The following is a 12,170-nucleotide window of genomic DNA, read 5'->3' as shown; positions in this document are numbered from 1 at the left end:
TCTTTACCGTGGTTGGGCGAGCCTGGAGGATCTTAGAAGGCTGCCCATAAATATTCTTGTAAAGTTTGACTAGCGCTGCAACGTGTTCCCAGTAGTCCTCCATCGCTTAGATTAAGGGGCAAAGGGAGGAACATGGAAAACGCGCGTTTCAACGCCAGGCTCGGCCTCGACTGGGATTCTCGATACGCGCTCGACAAAGAGGACCGGGAAGTGAACAGTAACTTCCTCCGATGCGGATATTGCATCGAGATCTTCGGATGAACTAGGGTGGCAGCAAAGGGATGCGTGCACTTTGAACTACTGATAACCTTTCATGTAAATCCGAGAATTTCCATACTCAGATCGTTAAAATTTGGAGCATATACAGTGGGGGACGAAAGTATTCGGGCGCACTTTGAAATATGATAAGTTTTTTAAAATTGGTCTAAGCGACTGGAGTTTTATTGGAAGCTAGAAGGATTAGTCTATTAGGTGACGTGTTTCGTCGTTTTGAAAAAAAAAACAATTGCAATTGGTCGGAATAGCGAAGAAAATAGTAAAAGTCGCTTTTTCAACTTTTTTATCGGATTGTGACTCTGTAGTGAGAATTTAAAATTCCCGGTTGTAGATTTAAGCGAGTTGCATACATGAAGAAAATTTCATCGAAATCGGTCGATGCAGAAACAAGCGACAAGTAAAATCTCTTGGGCCGAACACTGTGATTTCCACCACTTTTAACTGTTTGTAGCTCGTAGCTACGTTAACAGATTTTGATGGAATTTTCAGTATGTATACGACTTACTTAAATCTACAAAAGGCATTTTTCAAACTTTCATTACAGGCTTAGATGAAAAAGTTTGATAAACCGTCACTGTTTTCTTCGCTATTACGACAAATTGCAATTTTTTCAAAACGACGAAACACGCCACCTAGAAAACTAATCCTAGCGTCTGAAAACAAACTGAAGTCGTTTGGACTAATATTAAAAAAGTTATTCTGTTTTAAAGGGTGTCCGAATACTTTTCTCCCCCACTGTACGTTTCACAGTTGTATTCTGTACTTTTTGTTCAACGCGTCGCCAAATTAGTGGCGCCACACGAAAGAGAGTATTTCTATATGAAGAAATAAATAGACAATATAAATAATATTCTTCTTTACGAGACTTCGTTTACGAGAAACCTTTGCAACGGTGCAAATGCATGCTTTTGAAAAATAATTCGAAATTGTATAATAACCTTCTTTTCGAACGAGGTTTTATTTGTAAAAAAAATCAAGTTTAAATATCCATCGAGAATACGTGCATTCGACTAACAGGACAATTAAAACAGTTTTTTTTCATAAACAATGCCTAGGTTGAAAATAAGTTATTCTACAATTTTGGCTCATGTTTCCACGATGATTCATTTCATTCACAAGTTGTATCAAACCTGTTGCACTCTTCCAAGTCATTTTTCTAAAAAACAAGCCCCAAATCAGAAAACGTTTCCCTATATTTCTTACTTACATTTTCATATAGAATCACACCGTTTGATGTCAATACACAAAATGCAATTAAAATTAATGACTAAAGAGATTCCCCCTAATTCTGCCGTTCATTTTTCAATTTTTCAACCATTTTGCACGAGTACACTCCAGTGTGCACGTGCAGAATTTTGAATACAGTATTTCACATGAAAAGTGGATTTCACAATCTACCACTGACGCATTCCAACAACAAAGAATTCGATTAACAGAGATTCTGTATCCACTGTAACAAGCCAAATCCCACAGAGGACCGAAGAATGTTCGAGCTCCAATCATTACGCGCAGATCAATCCTCTTATCGGGCGTTTAATCCCCCGAGCGACCACGTGACGCAATAAAACGTTAAATAGCAAGCGGTGTCCGCTTGCCAGGCTCCGTCGGCCGACCGGCACAGGCAATAATCTATTCCGCAAGGGCGGCACACGTGGCGAAACGGCCTGAACCCAGGGACGTGCGTGCACGCAATTAGGTGTTTCGCCGGTCACGAAAGCCCGACGTCGACGTCGCCGTCTCCTCGCGATATCAGAATTCCGTGCTCAGCACGCGCTGGAATTCTTTATGGTCCACGCGATAGCCACGCCACGGAGAAAGAGAGCGCGGGAGGGAGCGAATGAGAGGGGCGACCACACCCCTCGACGACACGAGCTCGAGGGGTCGTTAAGTATAAAACACGGAAAGGAGAGGAGGAACGGGGTGGAACGAGGTGGAAAGAGGCGATCGAGGGCGCGAAAAAAGGCCGATTGAACGCCCGGGATGCTTCGACACACGGCCCACGGCACGCTATGCCTCGAAATTGATCGATGGGATAACAGTCGAGAGGAAATGGGACCGCTGGAAAGCCCGTCTCGTGTTCTGCTTCCGAGCTTATCGGATAATTTACCCGCTACTGAAGTGCGCGGTCGCCCGGCTCTGCTCCATCGTGCGTTCGATTGCTTAAAATTTCATCGTCTTTAGTCGGGAATTCGACGAGCCAGCCCGTGTGCACGTAGGGCTCGGAAATTGTGGGATCAAGTCGGGTCAGAGTGCGTGGTCTGTGAGATGAAAAGTTTTCCGAAATGTTTCATTGCAAAAGACGATGTTAAATCTGTAGAATGATTAGTCGTACGGTGAGGAGGGTACTTGCAAAACCCTTGAATCCAATGGGATTTTACTGCAGAATTCTTTTGTTCAAAATCGCTAAATCTGGGAATTTGAATTCATCTTTTGAAGTGATTCCATCTGATTTCGAAGTTAACAATGCTGCCAGCCGATTCGTCTTGACGAGATCTGTCCAATTTCGCGTAGAAATCGTTGTACGCTTTCGGATTAGTAATTGAATAGTTCCTGTAGAAAACACTGTAAGTGCCAAAATTATAAAAAAAAACATTTTTTACTATAGTATAGAATTTTAATGCTATTTCCCTGTGTAAATAAGTTACCTATAGTTTTCTACGAATACAATTCTTGTTTTCATGGATGTAGACTATATTAATATAAAAAATATAAAATTTTGTGATGTATTTGGGTTATTGTGTACTTAAGCACATTTAGCAATCGAAACAAATCAAATTTCGTAAATCATTTCAAGGGACTTTTCGGGGAAGTTTTTTCTCTCTTATGAAAAAATTTGATTTTTGGCACCTGCAGTGTTTTCTACAAGGACTCTTCAATCACTCTAGAGACTTAACATTGTCCTTTGTAAAGGGAATAGTAAATGCGCGGGTAATGCAAATTTCAGGCAATTTTATGGCTCGTAATAGTAATTATACTTGTCGATAGAATTCTGATAGGGGTGAAAGATTGAATTTATCGTTCGATGGACTTCGTAACGAGTTTGTTTAAGCGCAGTGAATATAACGATGGCAGTTTGTATCGCGGCTGACTTTCCTTGATAAGAAATTGTAATTATTCTATGTTCTATATTTTCTGTACTATTTTATACTGAATTCTTTTGTAATCATCCTATGTTTGCACTGTAATAAACTATGTTATCCTGCATGATGGATATTCAGTGGTTGCTGGAAAATTCTGTCGCACCTTCTGAAATATCTAATTTTACAGAGATTTGCAAGGTAAAATTTTCTTAATTGTGCCAATTTATTCCAACTCTACACCTATTAAGGCCTAATCAATTCCGAAGATTCTTTTGTATCACCAAATAAAATATGCAAAAATAATTATCCTCAATGATGTACAAATACGACCTAAAAAGTTTTATAACACCATGATGTTTATTTTTTCTTTAAATAAAATCCTAAAAATCACCTATTTTGTAGTGTTTTGATAGGAGGCTACCCTTAAATAAGTATACACATTATATCGTGGACCCAAAAATCATGTACGCTACTGGAAATATTTAACGCGTCACCTCAATTAATATTATTATCGTGAAAGCAATATTCTGTGATTCTTTATTAAATGCAACTATGAAAATTACAAACTGCTGCTCCACTAAAAATAAAAAGAAAACAGACTTCCCTCTCACCGATCGAATAATTTCGAGCGTTAGTGTACTGCGAAGTTGCATAAATCGCAGAGCTAATTAAACTCTGAAGATTCCAATAATTCTAATAAGTCGTAATTGAAATTTAATCAGCCTAATCATCCTAATACCTCGGCACACTGAGCTTCAATCAATTCTGGATTAAGGGACGAAAATACACTTCGCAAGAGTTTCAATTAATCCTGCAAATCGGTTCTCTTGTTTCGCCTGAATAATTTCCTCGCCGGTTACGCCATCGGCGTGGAAAAATTTATTTCTTGCTCTTCAACGAGAAAGCTCTCCTTTTTTTTTTATCGGTTACACCGCTATTTGCAGGGTACGCTATGCAGATTAATCGCCGTTGCGTTCAACGAGCTAAAAACTACCATAAGGTCGCTGCATTATTGCATCAAAATGCAGCGTTGTCCAAGAAAACCTTTATCTACCGAAGAGTCGATAAAGGAAGAATTATTCCGCCTCGATTTAACCTCCCTCCTCGTTTAATCATCGCTCGTTTCGCGCGTTTCCATAGTCTCCTCTAAGTAGAAAATGGTCCATTTTCACGTCGTAATTCGAGGCGCAGCGAAACCTCGATTACTCGAACACCATTTAACCAAACGCTCGATTATGTGAACAACGCGATCCACTGAAGGGAAACAAACACTACGCGAACGTAAATTCACATGCTCGCATGACGTTGGCTTAGCACTCTGAATTCCTCGATGCAGTACATGTAACGTCAACACCCCCACGGAAACGGGTATTGTTTTAACAAGTATAACGAGACTTGAATTAATTGATACATGGGCTAGGAACTGCGAGGTGGACACCAAAATTGGTATTTCAAGTGCGTTGCTTCTAACGTTCATAATTTTAATGAGAGTCCATATCCTAAATTCAAGATAATGAATGCTGCTAAATGAGATTTCTTGTTGAAACACAAGACTTCTTCTAGGTATGAAATTACGTAGGGTATTAAAAAGTATTTGCTAAATTTTAAGAGCACGTGGTACTTATCGAAAATGGGAGGAAAAATGGGAATATTATACCACTACATAATTAGGTGAACTGATCGAATTGATTCAATTGGAATCATTTCGAAGTAGTGCATAATTATTTCCAGAGAAAATTAAATCCACCACCTGTGCTTATTGTTTCAAGATCCGTCGCCACTGTACGACAACAATCACTACCACGAGGAATGCCTAAAATGTAACAGCTGCGGCCTGAATCTTACAGGACCCAATCACAAACGGGCTAGACGGTGAGTAAGGAGATTGCAATAATCTAACTTGTATACAGCAGGTTCATATTTCCTTGAATTTTTTATTCGATAACCATCGTTCCCAACTTTATATGCCATCCACTTTAATTTCTTATTTTTTAAGAAAGCATTGGTCTCTCTTTCGCAATAAATAACCATTTGATATTTTTTATGGGCGTCGGTCATTTCTTTTAGAAAAGAAAGAAACGGCATTTCTTTTAAGAAAAGAGAGAAATGGCATTTCTTTTAAGAAAATAAGAACAAATGGCATTTATATTAGAACGCTGCTGCTTCAAAGAAGTTAATGCACTTTGTAATGAGAATATTCAGAATTGAGGTTCGACGGAGAGAAGCTTGATCTCTCAAATCCGAAATGCTTCCCGTTTTGTTCAATTTGATCAGAATCGATCGTCCTGCCGTGAATTTTTCATCGGGAAACGTTCCTAGGGAAGAAAAACGACACGAGTCTCCTCGATGGCGATCCAATCAGCTAAAACACCCGCAATTGTAACGCTCGGAACGCGTGGCGAGGCTCGCAGTGATTTCAAACGATACAACGCAAGTAGATTCGCGTTTTTTCTTTTAAATTTCGAGAGAAATGATCGTCGATTCTGTGCGTTACGGCGTGGGAGGTTACGGAATTTATAGGGGAGTCGTGGGGAAACTTGTGAAACTCAATTTCTGTTTCATTGCACGTCTGTAGAAGAGTGATGTGGCTTCGTGAAATTTTTAGTACCCGGGTTATAAAAAAACACTATTTATTTTAACGATTCGTATGAATATTCTATCGATGGCTGTGTATCGGGAGATACCGGCGAAATCATTTTATCCGAAATGTTGACCACATATTTTTCATGGCAGAAATACGATTTATTACGGATGTCGAGGTTGCTCGTGGATTACAGTCTGATAGGAGAAACAGCGAATATAATTTGCACACTACACAAGTGCTAAAATAATTTTTTTGTAGTCTGAACTTCTCAACTTATTGTCCCCGTTCAATATTGATTTCAAATACTGTCCAGGTGTCTGGACGTGTATCGATTTTTAACAAAACTTTGGAGGTTTCATAATAATAAATTGCGGAGAGAAATTGTCAAGCTTTCTTTGTTCATAATCGAGGTAGGAGGCAAAGCCAAATGCAATATCCTTGCAGCAAAACTCTATAATACAATATCCTTTTTATAAAAGAAAATAAATTGAATCAGAACTTCATTCACCCTGAGAAAAATGAAATTAATTTTAACAAATTTTGGATATATCACTGAACCAAAGCCATCCTTAATCGATGCCCTTAATTTCCCATAAATTACAAATGTTAAAAGTGCAGAATCCACCAATGAAGAAACTAAATCTTGCTATTCAGTTATTAAATTCTCTTTTCTCAAGCTTATCACTCGAAACAGTCTCCTATCTGTATCAAAACGAATAGAATGTTTTACGAAATACATTTAGGTGGGTCAGCAAGTATATTCTAGCTTAGTATCTCTAAAGTGCCTACGTCACCGAACGGTTCGATTACTTGGAAAACAATTTCACGGAAGCAACAGTGATTCGTGGCCTCCATTGCAGGAGCAGTGATTTTAATTGGGTACCGCATGAATCCGCCGTAATAAAAGATGATAAAGGATATAAGAGGGTCGACGTGATCCAATAACGACCGGCGTCGGGACGCTGTCGTGGATTCACTCTTTATCGAACGGCTTCAACTTCCATGAAAGTTCGCACTTCGACGATTGTTTCTGCCATCGATAAAGCCTTTTCGAGTTTCACGAGTATCGTTCTTACCTGGCCAGAAGGATCCTTCGGTTGCACTCAACCGCGATTAATTTCTGAATAATTTCTTCAGCTCTATTTCTATATTTTTTAATTTAAAATGGGGGTCATTTTATGACTGGTTGTGAGTTTAACTTCCATCGATGGGGAGAAGGCTGATATAACGAATGTGTGCTAATAAAACTGTTCAAGTGTTGGAGAATGAATCATGTAATAATAGTAGAAGGTAGAATTTAGAATATATTGATTTTTATGCTTTCGATTACATATTCTATAATTCTCAAAGTCTGAACCTTTTTCTCCCACAGAAGCATATATGTTTCGTAACAAGTCTGCATGAAAGTCGATTTTAATTTGGATTTATTTTTTACCAATAACCCTGTTACTATCAAAAACTTGCCCACTTCAGACTTAGCAGAAACGATTTGAAATACAAAAGGAAAGATAATATTTTAAATGCTGAATTATGTAAGTTACATTTATTACTTTTGCTTTAAAAATAAATTTAGAAAAAGTATTTTCATTTTGTTGCAAAACCAAGTAAATCATTTCAATGGATCACACATTATTTGCGAGCTCACTTCAAGAGACACTTACACTTAAATACACAATAAACTAATAAATCATTAGATCAGTAACCAACCAACGAAATAATTCAGAACAGAATCTACAAGTATTCGAAAATAACTTTCACTCGAATAAGAAAATACATTACTTGAATAATCATTTCTAAAATATTTCCTCCAAATAATGCCCAAATCTGAGACAGCCTTTTTCAAATTTGTATTCAATGAGTTTTGGGGTTTTATGTTTATTAAGTGTTTTAAGAATAGGAGTTCATCCGTTAATAATTGCGGGATGAACTTCTAATTCTAATTATTCAATATTAGGTGTTATTAAACCAATTGTCCAGTTCGTATTTTATGAATCTTATTTTTAATTATATTTCCAATCATTTTATTAATTGCGAGATATTCAGTTTTAGATTTATATAAATTTCAATATTATATAAAATCTATTTTGTATTTATACCAATTTATTTAATGTTTATAGTAAGAATGTTGATTGAATTAAATCGGATTCCCTTTGATTTAGTTGAGGGAGGATCAGAATTGCTTTCAGGGTTTAATACTATATATTTTAGGGGGGTGTTTATTAATTTTTATAGTTGAATATAATAAACCTGATAAATTTTCAAAAGTAATAGCTTAGATATTCCCCACGATTATTCCTCACAAAACACGGACTTTTCAAATCAGCCTTGACGCTCGGTCCAGCCTGAGCAAAGGAAGTCATCGACATTTCGCTCCTCCCTACAGGTTCAAAAACCAAATACTTTGCGATCTTCACTTCGCTGACGTGGCGCTGATGGAGTGCACGGACTTCATGCAGCAGTTGCGCAGCTTCAAGCCACAAAGTTTAGGCTGCGCAGTTGCGAGAAGAAAGTCATCGACCACCCTAATATTCCCGCTGCCGCCGCAAGCGTGCTCAGGTAGGATCACCCACGGATTTGTAGATCCCTGTGCCTCCAATCGTCGCAAGATCCCTTTCAGACCTGAAAGACGCGTCAGATCGAACAATGAAGCACTATGACCGCGAAACTTTTACCAGACCGTGCATACGTATGAGGATCGGAGCTACAGGTGGTTCTCCTCTTGTTCTTGAACCACGCGCCTCTGCGCACGCCAACTTCGTTTGCGCTCCTCAATTAAAAACGACGCTTTCGAGTTCAAACGAAAAGGGAACTTGCGCTATAAGTATTTGTGGGTTTCGTTTGGAGAACCTTTCGCTAACGCGTGCAACCAATTTCCGTTGTACATCGAGATAAGGAATATTGTGTTTGATACTTGAGTGCACTGAGAATGGGCGTGGATAGTTTTATTTCCACTTCACTTTACGTAAGAACTTGAGAAGCTGTACTCAAAGATGACGGAAGAAACTTTTCAAGGCATATCGTTGAGTTAATTTGGTTCAGGAAAGGAAGCCTTAAGTCTTAAGTAAAGCAGTCTACTTAGTTTAAGGAACTGATATTCTTTGAGACTCGGCGACCTTTAATAGCGATTTTGTCAGGAACGTGGAAGGTAAATCTTTCTGCTGGTGAAAGTTTACAGAAATGGTTCTTACTCTGGCAATATTCCGAGCAGAAATGTGTGCATATGTCCTATTAATTCTCTGTAACTATAAGAACCACAAACCCTTACTTTACAATATAATCTTTGAAATGAAATTAAAATGTACTGGTTAATTTATATACGATCCATCAATTTCCTACAAATTTGGGTTACAGAGGGTTAAATACCGTTTAATTTGTATAATTAGTAACGAGAAGAATATTCGAGCAATTTAACATGTGGGCACACAGGCGAATAAGAATCTTAATTTATCACCAAGTAGATATACCTACCGGTCAATGAACCCTAAACGCGAGAAGGGATTTTACTTTTCACCTCTTAATTATTAGATAAATTCGTTTTAAGAATTCAAAGCATTTCTAGTTTACAGGCGCAATACTTATCGCGTTTATATCGAAGAACATTAATAAAAACGAATTTTATTTGACTAAGGCATTACTTACATGATGATTCTCGCCGCGATGTAGCACCAACCAGTCACTGGTAGTATTCTTCGAGCCAGGTCTTCTCATACTCATTGCTGAAATAAGACTATCTGCTCGAGGCAATTTTCGACTTTGAAGGATATCGGTGTTAACCAGCGGCGGATTTAAGGAATAAGGGCCAGGTGGCAAATGTTCTGTAGAGCCCATTTTTTCTGGAAAATGAAGATGCAGATTACTAAACACCGGCTAAGTGTAGTAGTGCAGACAATAAATATAGTGTTTGAATAAAATCATAATTTCTGTTGAAGATGGGGCCCGGGGGCCTTCTGTGTAGGGGCCCAAGCGGTTAAATCCGCCACTGGCGTTGACGCCGAAATTTCGAATACAAAAACTTTGGTGGACGAGGACGTTGATCAGTGGTGGAGGGTTCGGATGGAAGGTTTCGATAATTCGTGATGTCAGGGCTTGATTTCACTAGTAAATATGTCTATTTATTTTGTAATTTTAAATCCTTCCATTTTCTTCGTAGACATCAAAGAAAAATATATTTTACACCGTTGAGTGAGGACAATGACTAAATGAGTAAACCTTACAATTATGCCAGGAAAAGTTTTGCACATTCGTAAAATCGCTCCACTTTCTCGAGCTTCTGTACAATCGAGTTTCTTAATCAATATTTTCCACATATAAATCCATCAGACAAATTGGAAATGCAATGGCATTCATTTGAACCCATTCCTTCCGAAAATGGTTAATCAATATTTAACATTCCAGAATTGGCTGATACATTTCAAGCTCGCTTCCATCCAGAATAATATTCACCCAAGTAAAGGCCTGTCTCCAAGAATGAAAATAAACCGATAATGGTAGAAACTACTGACAGCACTTCGCGTAACTCTGCAATAATATCTCTCCCACATTCAGCACACAAGAAAACTTTAAGCACACAAATCCAGTACACCAAGTGTCAATAATTCACACAAGAAAAACAAAATTACTCACCGAAACGTTACTAAAAAAAATGACTGCGCAAACTGCTCCTCAGAGATCAAATCAAACCGCTTACAAAGCACGAAAACGTAGAGAAAACTTCTCCATCACGCGTCGGCATTCGATAAATCTAATTAAACCATATCAGATACCCGATTTCCTCCATTAGCTCGTCACTTTCGGAGGAATTTCGCAATCCTCCGCCACCGACGAGGAACAATGGAAGCTGGAGCGCTGTCCCGCCGATCTACCGCCGAATTTACGAGCAATATTACCATTAATTCCCCCGAAAATGGCACCGGGACTGGCGCGAAGGGAAGGCGAGTCGAAAGGAAGAAATGCACCGCGGCCGGTTCACTTTAAGTTCGAATACCAAGCCTGTCTATAAACAGTTTGGTGTTCTACCTTACAGTGAATCGACCGCGGTATCGTCGACGTTCTGCCGGCTGAAAAGATCGAAGCTGTCGAAGGGTGGATCGAAGGACGCCGCCACAAAGGATAAGGGAAGAAGCATTATCGATAATACGTGCCTAAGTGGGCGCGCAGTCACGTTGCACGGCGAAAGAGAAGCCCCTGACACTGAAGACTGATTGTGCCGATGGATCCGTCCGCGACGAGGCCCTCTTCGGGCCGGATCAGATTCCTCCCTTAATGATTTCAAGCGGAGTGCCCCAACCTCCACCCCCATCGGCGATTCCTCCGCGCTTCCACGTGCCGCAAACAAACGCTTCGAGGACACTTCGATGGCCGCACTGGTCCCAGGGAGAAAAGGAGATTCCCCGCCGGGGGAACTTCTCATTCCCGCTTCGCCGAGGCACTGTTGTCTCATGGGGAAGCGAAACTTGGACAAAGGCTGCCGGAAATTCATCGAAAACACTGAGAAGCGGAATTGCGAGCGCGACGAAAATAACCTGCGTTTCTGGATGTTATTAAGGGCGCTACTTAGGCAGTCAAATCGCTCGAGGATCAAGTATTTCTTTGCGAGTTTATTACAAGGTGATGAATAAAAATTGTGGCTGATACTTTTGGGTAATACTTATTAATACTATAAACTGTGAACAATTTTTTTTTGTGATTTTGCCCTGATTGCGGAAAACCGAGGTTCGGATTGACTTGAAATTTTTACAGCATGTTCAAAATACATCCCTTTCTGGAGTGTACCTCGGCATAAAGTGTGCAAGCTCTAGTTTTCGAGATAAGAAAATAACAGCCATCTGTGCATCGTGAAAATCGACATTTATCGTACGTTTCGCCTTTTCCTAGTCGCTATTTTAATAATTTTGGTTCGATTCGTTTTTCAGAGGTTCCCCTCGAAATTGCAGGTTCTAGGAGAAACATATTCCAAGGAGACCGTTGTATCTTTATTTCTAAGCTCTATATCAGGGCAAAACCAAGAACGCTTTTTCTAAAACACTGTCTAATCAACCTCGCGTGGCTTCATTTGTAAAATAGATATATGTGGGCACAAAAAATATTTTCCTACTCTTCGCGATAGTAGTAAGCAGTGTGTAAAAGTAAAAGTCTTTGCTTGCTTTCATCTCGTTGTAATTAATTCGCAAACAATACTTGATTTTCGAGCGATTTGACTGCCTAGTCCCTTAATCGAAACCGGTAGAGCT

General features: G+C 39.2%; 1 protein-coding gene across 3 annotated transcripts in view; it reads left to right on the top strand.

Annotated features, from left to right (window-relative positions):
* Rsh (Rap GTPase activating protein radish) overlaps positions 1 to 12,170 on the top strand; it is a 146,781-nt gene that overhangs the window by 121,636 nt on the left and 12,975 nt on the right. For all 3 annotated transcript variants that reach the window (XM_076829088.1, XM_076829087.1, XM_076829086.1), the window contains exons 10-11: positions 5,126 to 5,228; positions 8,324 to 8,496. In XM_076829088.1, coding sequence (XP_076685203.1) covers positions 5,126 to 5,228; positions 8,324 to 8,496 — 276 coding nt within the window. The remainder of the gene's footprint in view (positions 1 to 5,125; positions 5,229 to 8,323; positions 8,497 to 12,170) is intronic.

This window comes from Andrena cerasifolii, chromosome 16 (assembly GCF_050908995.1).
Source record: "Andrena cerasifolii isolate SP2316 chromosome 16, iyAndCera1_principal, whole genome shotgun sequence".
Classification (NCBI taxonomy): domain Eukaryota; kingdom Metazoa; phylum Arthropoda; class Insecta; order Hymenoptera; family Andrenidae; genus Andrena; species Andrena cerasifolii.
This window is presented reverse-complemented; position numbering and strand designations above follow the sequence as displayed.